General features: G+C 45.4%; 1 protein-coding gene across 3 annotated transcripts in view; it reads left to right on the forward strand.

Annotated features, from left to right (window-relative positions):
• Positions 1–17,863, forward strand: part of CDH13 (cadherin 13) — a 1,187,225-nt gene that overhangs the window by 1,125,607 nt on the left and 43,755 nt on the right. For all 3 annotated transcript variants that reach the window (XM_055299711.2, XM_055299712.2, XM_063613011.1), the window contains one exon: positions 15,920–16,062. In XM_055299711.2, the coding sequence (XP_055155686.1) occupies positions 15,920–16,062 (143 nt within the window). The remainder of the gene's footprint in view (positions 1–15,919; positions 16,063–17,863) is intronic.

The raw sequence follows: 17,863 nt of genomic DNA on the forward strand, positions 1-17,863 counted from the left end.
TAAACTAGGTCAAAGGTTTGTGGAAGATTTAAATGCTGCATGACAGGTAGCAGGTAGTCGATAAATGCCAGTTGTGAATATTGCTTTTCAGATTAAATAACAAGGCTGAAAGTAAATGTTTTGGACAGGCTAGGTATTCTTCATACATCCAACCTAAAGGTAATCATCCTGGTCTATTTATTTATTCAAAAAATTTTGAGAAATTCACACTATGAGCCAGGTCCTAACTAGCCCTGAGGAAAGCAGTGAATGAGACAGTGTGGAGTTTCCATTCTAGTGGGAAGACCGGCAATGAACAAGCCAATGAATGTCTGATCACACAACCGGTGTGATTACAGCTTATAGCTCTTGCCCATGGGAAAGTTAACAGCATAATGGGATGGAGAGTAACTGGAGAAGGCCACCTTAGATGGGCTGGTTAGGAGGGAGATGACGTGTGATCTGAAGAGTGATAATGAACCAGCCAAGGGAAGAGGTGAGGGGGAGAAATCAACAGCTAATGCAAAGGCTGGGAGGATGGGAGAGCCTGGCTAGCTTTGGACTGGGGAACAGGGTTAGCTGACGGTGGGAGGTGAGCAGGGATCAGTCCCCAAAGCCCCAAAGGGTTTGAAGCCTGAAAGGGACATGATGTACATTTTTTAAATCTGCCTCTCCTGTTCTGTGAGCAACAGAATAGAGGACCTGGAAACTGCAGTAGGATTCTGTTTCTACACCAGTGCTAATGTAGAACCTCCTACATCCAGAAAGGTGATAGCACAGCCGAGCCACATTCCTCCTGGCAAGTGATGTTCCCACGTGTAGAAACAGCTGGCATCCTTGTACAGAGGGAGGCTTGCAGGCCCAGGGTACATCTCATCCCCCTTGCTAATCTCGGTACTTGACACCGCTGACCTCACCAGGGGCACCAAACCCAACTGCTTCCTGCAGGGATTCAGCTGCACTTGTCCTCACATAGCCTTGAAATCCCTGGGGATATCAACTCCTTGGAATTCCAGGCTGTTCGTCCACTTGCTTCTGACACGATGACTTTTCTGCCCATTCACTCACCCATTTGTAACCAAGGCCTGTATGGCCAGACATGTGGCCACTCACTGCCTACAGGAAGAGAGAAAGACAAAGTCCATCCCTGGAAGCTCACCATCTTGTGTGAAAATTACAACATCAGATAGTAAATGGCCTTTGTGAAGAAACGCATCCCGAGAGCAGGAGGCTCCCCACCTTGATCACTGCAAACTACCCGGTCCCTAACAGAGTACTGGGTAGATAGAAGGTGGTCAAAGCATATGTATCGAATGAACACTGGAAATCAGTACACAGGGCTGGGAATGTGTGATTCTGAGCACTCTGTGGTGGAAATAACCGTCCAGCTCCTTCAAAGAACAACCAGCAGCAGCACCTGTTTTGGCGATGGCGCCTCCAGCTGATGATCCATGAGCGCACACTGGACTTGTGCTCCTGGGTGAGCTCTGTCCATCTGAAACACAGATGCTTCTGTCTCCCAGGGACCCTGCAGCCCTCCTGGTAGCCTGACCTCCATCAGGAATGCAGTCTCTATAGATGGCTGTCTATTAGGATGCCACTGGAGAGGGAGGTCCAGTCATCACCTAAGCTAAGCACAGCTGCCTCTAAGAACCTCCTTGCTTGGCAGCCGGCCAGTCCACATTCACTGACCTTCAAGGCGTAATGCGAGGCTCAGCCATCTATCTCACTGTGGTCCCCGTGGCAGCTGGCTTCATTTACTGACTTCTTGAAAGCACCAATATGCCTGCTCAGCTTGGTCTGAGCTGGACTCAGAGACCCAGGTGCCAGAGCAAAGGTCATGGTGTGTCGATTAATCACCCAATAAAAATAAACTCTGAGAACAAACACAGAGGGGTGATTAACTTTCCCATACTGATCTTCTGACTTACCAGTTTGCTGTCCCGGTGAGTGTGTTTCTTTGAGGTAAACCACCCTGGGAAACTGAGCACCTGTCCAGACACCATCATGCCTTGGCATAAATGAACAAAAGTGGAACGTGACCTGCAAGCAGTGCAGCCCAAGACTTAGGCAGACAGCCCCCTGCCCCAGGTTGTGTGCTGCAGAGGCCCTATCAGAAACTCTGAAGCAGAGCACCAGACTATTTTATTCTGCTTTTTGCTCTGGTAATAAAGTATTATTAGTGTTTAGTCACCAGATTAAACCCCAAAGCCCTGCCTCCCTTCCTGTGACCATCCATGTACTCCAAATCACGAACCAAAAAACAGGGACCACCAACAGCCCTTACCAAATGAAGACTGGAAGCACAAAAAAGCAATTTACCATGAATCAATTTAAAGTGAAGACCAAAGTGTGACTCAAAACTGAAAAATATGTATATATTGGGTTAAGATATAATTGTTACCAAAGCACCAGGGGTTTGGTCTGGTTCCTGCTGTTCACCGCACAGAAAGCCAGTCACTGACACAACAACACAAAAGCCAGGGAAGAAGGCTTTAATCAGGTGCTGCTGCGGCCAAGGAAATGGGAGGTCAGTCTCAAATCCATCTCTGAAATGAGGGATTAATGCACCAGAGAGGAAATGTAACCATGTTTGGGAAAACAGGGATTAAAGCGGGGCAAGGAAGACAAGTTGGTCAGTAGGAAGCAGGTGGTCCTTTAGGCAATCCCAATGGATGAGGAGTCTGGCTCCTCATTATCCAGAGGCAGTGGTCTGGTAAGTTTCAGCTCCTTGATTTTATCTGGGAGAACTGACGGTTAGCTTCTTGAGAAAGGAACTCAGATAAGACAATTATAACTTTCTCAAGTTTTAAGACTGGAAGGGACAATTTCTGTAGTTATTCGAAAAAAAAAAAAAACATAAGCATTAGTTCTATGGGACAATTTGATCACTTTACTTTGGAGAAAAAAATGATGAAAAGAAGTTTGTTTATAAGTTTAACCCCAATAATAGGCTGGTCTCAGAATGAACACAGATGAACCAAGAATTGCTTTGCTTTTAACATAATTTTTACAACTTCCCATGACAGTACAGGCCATACTTTACCTTGTGCTCAGCTTATGCCATGCATTTATAAAGAGGTTGTCTTTCCTAACCACTCAGGGGCTTTGTCCATTTCCCAAAGGACCTCTCCCCAGTCCTTTGCCAGTCAAATCACTCATTCGAAGCAGTTATAAATCCACTCTCGTTTCTCTTCTTCAATCATTGATTCCCTTCTCTCCATTGCATTTTCGCTTGTCATGGATTTACTTATGATTCCTTTTTTCTTCTTTTGTTGCTTTACTTGTAATTGGCAAATAATAATTGTATATATTTACGAGGCATAATATGATGGTTTGGTCTTTGTATGCATAGAAACTTTGATCAACATCTCCCCCTTCCTCAGCCCTGTCCCTGCTGCCATGAATTTGACTCTTTCATCTTCCACAGATACATGAAATAATAAAGTATGTGTCTTTCTGGGCTTGGCTTATTTCACTTGGCATAATTCTTATACTCTGAGTATCCTCCTAGAACCCTGCATCTTTTGTGAGATTGACAGTCATACTTTGTGCTGGACTGGTGCATCTTTGGGATGGTTTTGTCACTGGGAGTTACTCATGAGGTCTGCTGACCAGGTAGATACCAGGAGTAAGCAGGATATTTGGCTGCAAGAGAGAATTATATGCCTGTCTGGGAGTTCATTCATGACGTTGTAAGTAGAATACTGGGGTGATGAGCAGTCCTTATGGGTCTTGTTCATATTTGTATATTCAGGCCTAGGAATGCAGGGAAAAAGGGATAAAACACACTGAATGAAAAGAGTGTGACCAAATGGACGAAGAGCCTCACACCAAGGAAAGCTTACGTTGCTACCAACACGTACCAAACTCCAAGTCATCCTGTTCTTTTCCAAGCACAGCTTCTACTGCTTAGAAAAAGCCACCCAATCTGGATACGTGGATGTAGCAAATTTGACCCTAGACCTAGACTACCTGTAGGATCAGGCTTGATCAGTCATTAATAATGATAATGATAATTAATCATGAAAGCTATCTTGTGGTTGCAGCTTCAAGCGTCTGTGTAATGCTTTTACCCACACTAAGAATGTTCAATCCCTGTTTTCATCTAGGATTGGTAAGTGTGTTTCTGGATTTCAGAAATCGGATAGCTTCTGAAGTCTCAGCCTGTTAATATGGTAACTAAATATGTTAAGATCCTAGTCTCTCAAGATTTTATTACTATTTAATTTTTTATTTCCTAATTTACTCAATGTGTATGATATTGTTAAATTTGTGGCTTTATACCCTGAATCTCTTTGTCTGTATTTCTCTATATTGCTTTGCAGTCAATTTGGTCAAAAGCAACAATGAAATGACCGTTACAAAGGGTCAAATGTCCGTTTATATGGGATATAAATGTCTTTGCAAAGACACTTACAAAGCCATGAAGACACTGTTTCCTTGCTCTAATAACTGCTGCATTCACGTAGGTTTCAAAAATGAGGCGGGGGAGGGCAGTGGCAGGGAGGGCGTAGTGGAAACTATGTCAATCACCCCTGGAAATAAATCTGCAAAATGGACTAGCAAGCCCTGACTGGGAAGAGCCTGGCCACAGCAAAATCCTATTGCAGGCACAAAAAGGTCCTATTGCAGCAGTTGGGAGACCTTTGGTAAATTCTAAGAAAGAATTAACGGCCTCGAACAAAACACCAGGTATGACCTTTGCCAAGAGAAACTAGGAGCAGACTTCCTTGCCTGGAACAGGTGGTGAGAAGGTTTTTGGAGAAGATATGTGCAGTCCCTGGCAAGTAGCCGCTGCCCAGGAAACGTCAGTTCCATTGTTTGCCAGGGGAGGCTCGGTGCACATGGGGCACACGCAAAGGAAGAGGTCAGAGAGTCCCCAGAAAAGGGTGGGAGCTCAAAACAGTGGTTCTCAGGCGTTTGTCTGCAGGCACGCCGGTAATTCATGCTGACCATGCCCACAATCAGTGGCACCTTGCTGTGGCCCCACCCCTTTCCTGCCCACTATTGAAGTGACTACATGGCAAAGAGCGCCTATTTCCCATACTAAATCATTCTCGGACTTAAGTTATTACTGAGCGCTGTTAGACACGAGTTCCTTGATAGCTACATCACAGCTGAGTAGTTTATCTCAGTGGTAAGTCTCGAAGTTTGACTTCGAAGTTACTAAGAGCCTTCCAAAAAAAAAACAGTTTAAGCCAATATTGTTTCACAATTGATGGTGATGAAGATATTAAATTCACACACATGTGCTGTATAATTTTAAACCTTTCTCAAATGTGTATGATTTTTGTAAACAGAAATATAATTTTAAGAAAGTTTTATATCTATGTAATAGGGTTCTTTTTTTCAGGAAATATTGCCATCCTGTAAATACCAGTCCTATGCTCCTGAGTTATTCCCCACTAAGGAAAGCCCAGCTGTGGGACATACACCTGGGTTCCAGCTCAGAGTTTAAATCATTATTCTCAGAATGGTGGTTCCCAAACTTTGGTGAATCAGAGACACCTGGAAAACATGTTTAAAAATGGAAAGGCCCCATCATATCATCAACAGCCCTGATTGTTCTGATACACGCCCAAATTGGAGAACTAGTGGCACAAATGAATGCCCAACCCTCGTGGGCTATTCACTAGGCAAACAAAAATCAAGCTATGCTTGGGAAGCAGGGATCCACATTGGAACCACACTTCTGCTGCTGGAAAGCTGCATGACTCAGGGCAAGCTCCTGGACCACTCTGAGCCTTTGTTTTCTCGTCTGTAAAATAAGGTGGTAATATCTACTTCCCAGGTTGATGAGGCAATGGCAGACAGTAATGTATATGAATACATACGTCATACACCACCTCCTCAGTGATCAATGAATGTGTGCTTCCAGTTGTAGATACAGCAGCAGAAAGTAAATGCGGAAAAATAGGAAAACACTCACAACGCATGATTTACGACGTGAGGGAGCCTGCTGGCATGGCCCTTGTCACGAGAGTAATTAAATAACTGTTTGTGTAATTACTGATTTATATCCTGTCTCCCTGCTGGAGTGTAAGTTCCAAAAACTGGGGGGAATACACTGTTGTCTTCCCAACACCAAGCTCGGTGCCTGGCATGTAACAGACACCCAGCAAATGTTTATTCCCAATGAGCGAGTCAACAGTACATCACATTAAAAACATGTGTGTTTATGTATACGTCGATACATAGGCTGGAAGCCTCTAGACAAAAATGTTAATAGTGCTTATATCTGGAAGTGGATTAGGGTGAATTTAATGTTTTTCTTTTTTTTCTCCTCTGCATTGTCTGAATTTTCTGCAGTTAACGCAGAGGACCAAACCAGTGTTTCCTTGGGTAAATGCGAGTGGAGTTGAAGCTACCAGCTGTCACTGTGCCCACAAGAGCATGTTTTCTTGTGATTCCAGCTTCCTTGGGGGTTCCAATATGTAGTCTCTAGAATTAAAAAGGTTTTGGGCCAGGCGTGGTGGCTCAAGCCTGTAATCCCAGCACTTTGGGAGGCCAAGGCAGGTGGATCACAAGGTCAGGAGTTTTAGACCAGCCTGGCCAACATAGTGAAACCCCGTTGCTACTAAACATACAAAAATTAGCCAGGCATGGTTGCATGTGCCTGTAGTCTCAGCTACTTGGGAGGCTGAGGCAGGAGAATTGCTTGAACCCAGGAGGCGGAGGTTGTGGTGAGCCCAGATTGCACCACTGCAGTCCAGCCTTGGTAAGAAAGGGAGACTCCATCTCAAAAAAAAAAAAAAAAAGGGGGGGGGGGCGTTTAGGAGAAAGGAATTTAGCAACTTCTAAAGATAAGTAGAATTTGTTCTTATTCACCATTTCCTTGTCCTGATCATGGACTATGCAAAAAAGAGCTCACACAGCAGGCCTGCGATCGCTGTCCCTAGAAAGGCCTTCCTGCAAGGTTGGCCTCAGCTGGTGTGTGGAATCTTGGATGTGGGGAGGGCTCCCACTCTCTTAACTGATAAGAGTGACTCACTGCACCTAAACTGCTTGTGCAAACAAATGTGGTTTGTGCTGAATATCTGCTTTCCCTCTGGGAGTCAAGAATTTTGCTAATGCCAGGTGGAGGGTGCCTACGTGACCAGCCCCCAATAAAAAGCCCTGGGTGTTGAGTCTTTGGTGAGCTTCCCTGATGGAGAACATTTCACGTATGTTGTCACAACTTGCTGCTGGAATTAAGCACGTCCGGTGTGACCCCACTGGGAGCGGACCCCTGCAAGCTGGTACCTGGTTTCCCCGGGATGTTGCCCCATGTACCTTTTTTCTGTGCTGTTTTCCCTGCATATTTTCACTGTGATAAGTTTTAACCATTGAATATGACAATATGCTGTGTTCTGTGGGCCTTCCTGGCAAATCACTGAACCTGCGAGTGGTCTTCGGGATCCCCAGCACACAAACCCACCTAACTAAGCCCCCGTTGACAGCATGTATCAGATCCAAGGCAAGTAAAGGGATGGGAATGTCTGGAGCAGCATAGAAGTGGGAGTTTGGCTGGGACAAGAGAGACAGATGGCTCTTTTGAGAGATCTGCCTATGGGAGAGGGATGAATGAGCACTTTAGGATGAAGTGCCTTTAGAATGGGTCACCCAGCATGGGTCAACCAATGCTTGTTAAAGAAGGTTTGTATTCTCATTCGCTCCCTCATGTGTGCATTCAACAACTGAGTACCTACCTACTCAGTGTGTGCTGGCCACTCTTCTAGATTCTAGATATGAAGGGTTGAGTAAGATAGATGAGGTCACTGCCCCTAGGAGCTCACATTCTAAGTTGTAGAGCTGGCCAGGGAAGGAGGCAGACTTTAGACGGACCATCCAGAGTGGCTTCTCCAGGGAACACAGAGGCCTCAGTTTTGGAGCTGAGATCCTAAAAAGCATAAGAGACACATGAGAAAATCTAAGACTTATCCGATGAGGCAAGAAGAAAGGTGTTGAGATCACAAATAATTTGCCAATTTCAAGGAATGAAAGGAAAGCCAGCGAGTCTGTAACTTAGGGAGGCTGAGGAAAGAGGTAGAAAATGCAGGTAGAAAGTCAGGCAGGTACAGATGGATCCTCTAGGACTTTAGAGACCATGGTTAAGAGTTTGGATCTTATTCTATACCCCATGGGAACTCACTGGAGGGTTTTAAGCCAGAGATTCACACGCTGTGATATAACACTGGCTGCTCTTTGGAGAATGGATTGTAGCAAGCAGAAGAGAAGCAAAGAATCAGGTGCATTGCAGTGGTCTACACAAAAGAAGATCCCTAGTGGTCCTACCACCTACCTCCTACAATGATCCAAAGAAAGGGGACCCACACCACAGCTACCTCGGTCCACTGCATGTGTGGAAGGTGATGATAATCTTGGGTATGATATATATTATTTGTTGTCATGGTAGGGGTCAGAATGTCTGTAAAAAGCAAAGTTTTGGTCCATGTGCCATCAGAAGATGCCAGCTGCCATATGCCAGTCAGAATTGTCATGTGCTAGAGCCTTACGCAGACATCCACAGGATTTCACCAGGGGCTCTGGGATGCCTGGGAAGGGGATCCAGGGAAGGGGCTGCAGGTGTCGAGAGCTCCTGCCCTGTTCTCAGCTGTTATGGAGTCACAGAATCTCATAGCTCCATGAAAGGCAAGGCAAGAAGTATCCCATCCTCCCAACCCCAAGAGGCCCTGCCCAGGCCACTCACTGGACAGCTCTTCTTGTCCACATCTGCTGGTTGTGGCATCCCCATCCCTGGGAAATTTGCTAATTTCAAGGAATAAAAGAAAGGCCAGTGAGTCTGTAACTTAGGAAGGCTGAGGAAAGAGATAGAAAATGCGGGTAGAAAGTCAGGCAGGTCCAGATGGATCCTCTAGGGCCCTGGAGACCATGGCAGTCCTTTCTGTTTACTGAGACTGCTTTCTTTGGCTCTGGTTTCCTGGGAGAGGAAGAGAACAGTACCCTGGACTGTGATGGGCTGTGACTGTCTAACTAATCTAGGATTCTGAAATTCACTGGCCGTTCAGTTTTATCTGTACATTTTGTCAGAAGATTTGAAATATGCCCTTCACTTTACAGTCAGGGCCATAGCTACATGAGCTATTTTAAGATAGTGTATTTCCTTCATTTGGGAGTTCTTTGTCTTTCTGGTTCTGCTTTTAATAATAAATACGGGGTCCAGTGGACTGAAATTAAGTAGGGTGTGAAGTATTCCCCTGCTGTTTCCCTTCTTTCCTACAGTTTTACAGGGTTGTTTGTATCCTTCAGCAGGAATATAAAAATACCCTGTATCTCCTCTCCTTTCATAGTTTTTATTTTCTAGGTTTCTCATAGTCTTTCCTATCCTACTATATATATATGTGTGTGTATATATATATGTGTGTATATTTATGTATATATGTATATATATATGCCATATATAGAGAGAGATCCATCTATTACTATAATTTCTCTATATATAAATGTTATATGTATATAATCTCTGCCATGTCTAGTGCTCTGTTATATTGCATTGATCCATTTGGCTATTGTGCACTAATTGCCCAATATTACTTTGGACATTTTTAAGCCTAAATTGAAAGGAAAGCTATGCTAAATCCTGTAATGCTGGCATCTATGCTGCACAAACATGGGTCCCCTACATCGGGGTCCCCAACTTCTGGGCCACGGACGGCCCCAACCCCTGGGCCACGACATCAGATTGTTAACGGAGCACAAACCCTATTGTGAACTGCACACGCAAGGGATCTAGGCTCCGTGCTCCTTATGAGAATCTAATGCCTGAACTGAGGAGTAACAGTTTCATCTCCAAGCCATCCCCCACCTGTTCGTGGAAAAATTGTCTCCCATGAAACCAGTCCGTGGTGCCAAAGAGGTTGGGGACTGCTGCCCTACCTCAGAGAAAGTGAGTGACCCCAAGAAGCCTGCAGAAGGGACTTCTCAAACCTTTGATCTCTTTCTCCTTCCCACCAATACTTGAGCCCCTGAGGGCAGAGCCTGGCAGCCCTTGGCTCTGGAAGTCCTTCCAGGTCAACAGCTGGCCCTGGCCACTTGCCTGGAAGCTTTCTTTCCTGCTCCGAGGGGGCCCTGCTGAGAGTGAGCCCGCCTTCCAGGGTGGCGCAGACCCCAGTCACCCCCACTGCACTGCCTGCGACTTGGATTCTGTTAATCAGTTTGCCCTGCATCTCCCAACACCGACACCCAGAAGAGGCCAAGGTTTGGCAAGCACTCAGAGCAGCTTCTGTGAAGCTACATTACAGGCTGAAATGAGCTCAGTTTTTAATTTGATTTTTTTTTTCCTGTAACAAGCAAAGTTCACATTACGGATAAATTGCCCGGAAATTGCAATTTAATAAGGCGTATGCATTTTTCAGGCCTAGAAGCATTGAAAACATCTTGCACACTAGTATTTTTACACTGAAAAGTTTTTTAAAAAGACAACTTTGAAAATGTCAGAAATTTACATAGCGCGCCTGGCCAATTGGTCAAAAAGGCTGATTGGACAAAAGCGCACCAAAGCCAGGAAGAGGGAGAGCAGGATGCTCCGTGGTCTTGAGCTCTTCTCCCTCCACATCGAGAATGATGGCTTCACCATTCAGTGTCTCCACCCAGCTCTTAGTTCGCATCATGTGGGTGCTCAGCAAATGAGTGTCCCTCTGTCCTCCTGTGTCTGCAGGTGTAGTTCTGAGTAGGAGAAGCAAGCTGGCCTACCAGGGCATCTGTGGGGCGGGCACATCTCCTTGAGGCCTCCCATGGGAGGAGGCACCAAATAAAATAAGCAAACTGGCCAGGTGCAGTGGCTCATGCCTGTAATCCCAGCACTTTGGGAGGCCAAAACAGGTGGATCGCTTGAGGTCAGGAGTTCGAGACCAGCCTGGCCAACATGGTGAAACCCCGCTCTACTAAAAATACAAACTTTAGCCAGGCATGGTGGCAGGTGCCTATAATTCCAGATATTTGGGAGGCTGAGAGGCAGGAGAATTATTTGAACCCAGGAGGCAGAGGTTGCAGTGGGCTGAGATCGCTTCCACTGCACTCCAGCCTGGGTGACAGAGCAAGACTCCATCTCAAAAAATAAAATAAAATGAGCAAACAGAGGAGAGCAGAAAGAGTCCTGTGAAAACTCAGTTAAATAGCACAGCTCTGGATACTTGATTATTTTTTTAAGGAAGAAAAAGAGTGAGACACTGTCCTGTAAAATCACCCAAGCCCTGGCTTTCCCTGGAAATGTGGCACAGGCAGGCCTAACCGTGCTGAGTATTGTTTCTGAGGACTGCCTCCAAGTTCATGTCTCTAAGCATTTTATTGAATACAACTGCTTCTTTGACAAGAAACAAGAAAACATGCTAATTGTACAGCAAAATTGTGGCGTTATGAGACAAAAAAGGAATGACAGACGGAGCATCAAAGAGCATTGCTTGTACGCCAAACATGAAAGCCAAATTTATTTAATTCAGTTTTTATTTATCTTCTAAACTGAGTTGAGTAATCAGGGAATAGATTGCAATTCATTTAAAACTATCATTATTTCAAATATGTTGAACCACTACCAATCACTCCTGGATCAACAGGAAACTTGTTACCTGATGAGTTGCCTTTTTTTTTTTCTTTTTTTGTTTTTCATCCCCATGATTGTTCCAACTGAAGGAGAAAATATGTAATAAATCTTTACCAGGCACCCTCTGCGTCCAGGCACGCTACTAGGCCCTGGGGGTGCAGAGCAGACCACCCCGGCCTTAGGCATGAAAAACACTGTGTACCGAGAAGCCCAGCCCCTGGAATCCGGCATGCTGGTGCTACATTCCAGCTCTGTCTCTTATTAACTTGGCCTCTTTTGACAAGTTGCTAAGCCTCTCTGATTCTTGGTTACCTCAACTTTAAAACAAGGATGATACCCACTTCATCAGGTTGTCATGAGGCACAAAAATAAATGTAGTGTTGCTCCTAAAGGGTTTAGCACCAAGCTGGGCCCAAGGAAGCATTCTTTGTGTCTATTGACCAGCTTTTACCTGTCCTGACACCAAGGAGCTTAGAGTTTGGTGGAGATGGCAGAGCCGTCGGGGCCCATGTTAGGCTCCCAAAGGCATTTTTACCAGTGCATGTGCCTCGCACAGACTTAGTGAGGGTGATTAATTCTACCAGGAATGTCACACCGGGTGAATGAAAGGCGACGTATGAGTGGGGTCTTGAAACAGTAGAAGTTTGCCAGGTGGAAGCGTAAATGACTCTTTAAATGAAAGCCTGGTGTTTTTAAAGCAGTTCATTCTCGTGAGTAATTCATCACTTCTATTTTCACGAAATAGTGAAAGGATCATTGCAGCAGCAAGGGCGTGTGGAAGCCCTGCGTTCACCTCATCCGTTCTCCCCATCTGTCCCCTATCACTGTTGCAGCTTCACAACATTGTTCCCCGAGGCTCTGCTGAGTAGGATGTTTCTGAAACATTCCGGGGGATAGTGTGAGTCACATCAGGGAGGACACACAGGGCCATGACCCCAGTGAGCCATTAACACACCCATAGCCTGACTCTGCAATGGCTCCCCCGAGGGCGCCCTGTACAAGACCAAGCCCTTTGTGTCAGCTTCAGTTTGCCCTCACAGCTACCCCCACAACACCACTGGGACTGTCCCCAAGTCACAGAGGAGGAAGCAGAAACACAGAGAAGTAGCTTGCCAAGCTCACTGTTAGAACCCAGCTCCTTTCCTCTCCAGATTCCATGACTCTAACGCTCATGTGATGCTGGCGATGTGAACAGCTGGGCGGAAGCAGCAGAGGGTGACAGCAGGCCTTGGCACCAGAGATCCAGCCTGCAAATACCAACCGTGCTCCATATTAGCCAATGATCTTGGCAAAGTTCACATGTCTCTAGGCCTCTCAGTTCCTCATCTGTAAAAAGGGAGGAATAATATTATCAACCTCCCAGGGCTGGTGTGAGGGCTAAAGGCGTAGATGCTGGAAGCTCCTGGAGCGGTGTCTAGCCGGCGCCATGTAAAGCTCGATGCTGCTGCAGCTGTATTACTATTAATATTAAATGGAGGCTGCACCCCGAGGCTGTTTTAGGAAAGAACAGGCCAGACGCCTTCCAGGAAGCATCAGCAGGAGCCTCTCCTCGCATCCTTCTGCAGTTGGGGGGTCTGGTGCATCCACTTTGCAGGACATAAACTTGATTTGATTCTCAGGTCAGTTCACATGACCCCAACACAAAAAGGATTGATACCAACCCAGACTGCCTCCGTGTGAATTAAATTTACAACAGCGCTGCATCGGAGCATCTGTCAATGCTGACTGGAAGCCCAAAGACCTCCAGATGGTTGGTTCTGAGACTCCAGGAGAGGCTGGGAACACTCAGAGGGGCTCTGGATGGTGGCCAGGCGAGGGTGGTAGGTGAATTGCTGTCTGTCCTGGGTCGCCATGAGGCTTGTGGTGACTGCATAGACGCCCATTCCCTTTGTCAGCCAGCAATTTCTTATTCCCTGGCTCCCCTTCTCAACAACCCAAGTTAACCATCCCTTCTTCAGTGACCACAGCCTCCCCCAAGTAACAATCCCATTGCAGCCCGCAAGATGACCTTTAAGTCATGGACAAGGGCAGTTCTTCTTCTGCTTGGCCACACAGGAGGCATCCCCCTTGCTTCCACCTACATCTGAATAATCCCACCCACCACAGTTTGATTCAACCTAACTCTATCCTCAGAGGCCACCTTTTCTCAGAATTCAGTATCTTCTTCGAAGTAAGATCCTTCAGATGAAACATACCTGCTGACCACCCACTCTGAGTCAATAAGTTAGCTGGGAAGCAGCAGTTTTGAGTGTGGGTTCAGGGTTGCAGCTCCAAGGTCAGACATCTGGGCCCACATCCTGACTCTACGACTTGCGTAGATGTTGGTTTGTGCCTCAGAGTCCTCATCTGTAAGTGGGGATATTATACCTACTGTAATAAATTAGTAATGCCACGATAACAAATTATTGCAAACATGGAGGCTAGAAATTTATTCTCCCACAGTTCTGGAGGCTAGAAGTCCAAAATCACTCTAACTGAGTCAAAACCAAGGTGTTGGCAGGGCCACGCTCCATCTAGAGGTCTAGGGGAGGAATCTTCCTGCCACTCCCCACTTCTGGTGGCTGCAGCATTCCTTGGTTTGTGGCTGCATCACTCCAATCTCTGCTTCCACCACCACGTGGTCTTCTTTTCCGTGTCTCGAATCTCCTCTGCCTCCCCCTGAGGACACTTGTGATTGCATTTAGCAACCCCAAAACACCCCCAAGATAACCCAAAATAATCTCATCTCAAAATCCTTAACTCAGCTCTGCAAAGACTTTGCTCTATAAGGTAACATTTCCAAGTTCCAGGATTAGGAGGTGGATATCTTTTTCCCTGTGAAGACTCGGGGGTAATTTGCTCCAAGCCCTTCAGTTGGAGATTTTCAATCTTGTTGGTTAAATCAGGTTTTAAACATCCTTAGACCCAAACCTGGCCATACAAGGCAGAGAAAATCAACTTCATACATCTTTACCAATGTCAAGATTCCCATGGCTCTTCATGGGGATATACTTCAAAGATAGGTAGGAAATGGCAGCAAAGTGCCAACAGCATCTTTCTGGCTTAGATCTGCAAGTGGCACATTATCCAAGCCACCCAATTCACAGAAAGCTGAGTCATGCCCAGTGGAGTCTCCCTCATAGATAAGACTATTAATTTCTTACTCTATGCGTCTATATTGTTTAACTATCAAAAGAGCAACCTCAAAACAAGTAACATTTTAAAATCTTGGATGGTTTCCCATTATCCAAAGTTAAAACCCCTTAAAACAGTAGTTCAGGTTCTCTATAATCTTGTCTAATCTGTTTCTCAAAACTCGTTAACTTTTAGTTCCCTTAAAGAAACTGTTTCAAACGCAACCCTCTACTTTCTAGTCCCTGAATATCCATTTATTCAACAAATATTTATTGAGTGTCGCATATGTGCTAAGCAGTATTCAAGCAACTGGTGTCACAGCAGTGAACAAATTTCTTGCCCTCGTGTAACCTACATCCTAATGAATGTCTCTGTCCCATCTGTAATAGTTTGGCTGTGTCCCCACTCAAATCTCATCTTGAATTCCCACATATTATGGGAGGGACCCTGTGGGAGGTAATCAAATCATAGGGGCTGGTCTTTCCCATGCTGTTCTCGTGATAGTGAATAAGTCCCATGAGATATGATGGTTTTATAAGGGGACACCCATTTTGCTTGGTTTCATTCTTTCTCTTCTGCCACCATGTAAGACGTGCCTTTCACCTTCCGCCTTTAGTGTGAGGCCTCCTCAGCCACATGGAACTGTGAGTCTATTAAAACTCTTTCTTTTGTAAATCACTCAGTCTTGAGTATGTCTTTATCAGCCGTGTGAAGACAGACTAATACAATTTGTTAACTCATGTTCTCTCTTCCTGGTTTGTCTGTCCTCTCACTCTCTGATGACATCCTATGTATTCCTCCTGTCTTGGTTTGGATGCTGCATTCTCTGTGAGGTGCCCAATATTGTCCTGGGTCAGAGGTAGTGAGTTCTTCCCCCAGGCACTGATACACCTTGCTTGCACTTTCACAACAGCACTTCTCCCACTAATCCACAGACAAGATACATCTCAGGTGTGAAAGAAACAAGACTGGACGTGGACTCAGGATGTGGGTTGTGAATTCTGCTTTGCCTCTGTGAGAGCCAGGCAGATGGCAAGAACATCTTCCTCCTCGGAGTGTCAAGAGGAATAAAGGAGGCACACGTGCAAAGTGCTTAACACAAAGCAGACCCAGAGTCAGTGGCCTCTTGACTTTGTGAATGAGCAACTGTAACAGAAATGATGGTTTTGGATTTTAGTTAACTATGATCCAGCACCTAGCATAGGAGCTCATGCTCTGCACTCTGTAAATGTTTCTTAAATCTACTTTGAATGCAGAGTCTGACATTATGGGGATTTTTTTCAGGTATTCAGTTTACAAGGACCCAGCAGGTTGGCTGAATATTAACCCCATCAATGGGACTGTTGACACCACAGCTGTGCTGGACCGTGAGTCCCCATTTGTCGACAACAGCGTGTACACTGCTCTCTTCCTGGCAATTGACAGTGGTGAGTACTTGACAAAGACCATCAAGGGTATACTTTTCTGCTACAAATATACTTTTACATTTTTAAATTTCTTCTGATACACCCAGGGGTGTTCTTGGGAAGAACGTAAGTGTGTGGGAACAGCAAAGTAAATGTTTAAATATACACATGTTGAGTTCAGTAATATCTCCAAGTACCAGAATCCTCAGATCTTTTTGGAAAGTGAATAATGTCTGGTGAGAGGTCAGAGCAGTGAACTCACTCTGTCCCACCTTGGGCAGGCATGGAGGTTAGAAAGGCACGCTGATGTGCTTTGTCTTGGTGTCATGCTCTCATTTGCAAAGAGGCTCTTGGACTTAATGCAAGTAGAAAGAAAGTCCCAGAGGACATCACTGACCCTGACAATTGAATTGTTCCCGTGGCTTTTATCCTATTATGATGCGCTGCCAAGGAAAGGTATCAGGTACACTCAGTTAGCAGCTGCACAACCACAAAGCAATTACTGTTCTTTCGAAAGATGATAATACACTATCCATATGCCAGCCCCTGATTAGATGCTGGGGGTACAGCAGTAAACCAAACAAAAGCTGTCCTCATGGCGCTGACGTGCAGAAAGGAGGCAAAGTTCAAAGTGCCATGATTGTTCTCTGCTCCTTTGAGATCAGATTGTAGGGCACAAGGGCAGAAGGAGGGCAACCTCTTAGGAGAGTGCATGGTAATCTATGCAAGATGGTGGCCTGGACCAGAGACTAAGAAAGGATGAGAAAAAGAGAGGTCCTATGTACTCTGAATGCAAAGCTGACAGGATTTGCCATTAACGGAGATGAGGGGATTCCAGTTGGTTTGGCGACATGTTAAGCTGCAATGTGTATTGTGTCAATCCCACAAGAAGTTTTGTTCTCCCTATTATTCCTAAAAGCCAGCTGTTTTTGGCTAAAGACTCGGTTTTGAGTCCTTCCATATCAAGATGAATATTTATAGGTGCCCATTGTTATACTCAACAAGGGTGAACTAAGAGTTCTCAGTCCTGGTCCTCATATGCCGGCTACTCACACAAACTGTTAGGAGACAAGTCTAAGAAGTGAGCAATCCATGTGACATACAATAAGTAGAGAGTGCTTCACAATAAAAGCGAGCCTTGAGGTTAGCCTTGAAAGACAGGTGGGATTTGGATGAGTAGCATTACCCAGGAATCCAAGGCAGAGGAATCACAGCTAGAAGGGGGCATAGCACGGGAGGTAAGAAAAGGAAAAAATAACTGTTGTGTCTTCTATAAGAGCATATGTAGGAATCTATTTGGATGTATGTGGAAAAGTTACATCTTCAAAGCCAAATGATTCATTTGATAGAACAGGGAACTAGGAGACCCTGAAACTTCTTGAGGAGGAAACTGACACAATGAAATATCAGGTAGACAGTGTTCAGCAACTGAGAGCTGGACCAGATCTTGTGCTTGGTCCTGGAGACTCATGGATGAATAATACATGGTCCTTGTGTTCAGAGGGCTCACGAGTTATTTGGAAGGCTAGTCAAGTACACAGAAGATCACAGTAGAGTGTCCTAACTGTTCTGATGGAGCTAAGCCCAGAGAAGCCCATGTCCAGCCTGGGGTGTAGTCATGGAGAGCTGCCTGAGAGAGGGGACATCTCACGTGCGTGATGAAGGATATGTTGATTAAAGGTAGGGCATGCTAGTTCTGGTGTTAAGAGTTAGTTGGCAGCTTCTGATTGGTTAGCCTTAAGTTTCATTTTTCTTTAATGTAGTCATCTATAAGAAATAGCTCATGTTGGCCGGGTGCGGTGGCTCATGCCTGTAGTCCCAG

Source organism: Symphalangus syndactylus, chromosome 11 (assembly GCF_028878055.3).
Source record: "Symphalangus syndactylus isolate Jambi chromosome 11, NHGRI_mSymSyn1-v2.1_pri, whole genome shotgun sequence".
Lineage (NCBI taxonomy): Eukaryota > Metazoa > Chordata > Mammalia > Primates > Hylobatidae > Symphalangus > Symphalangus syndactylus.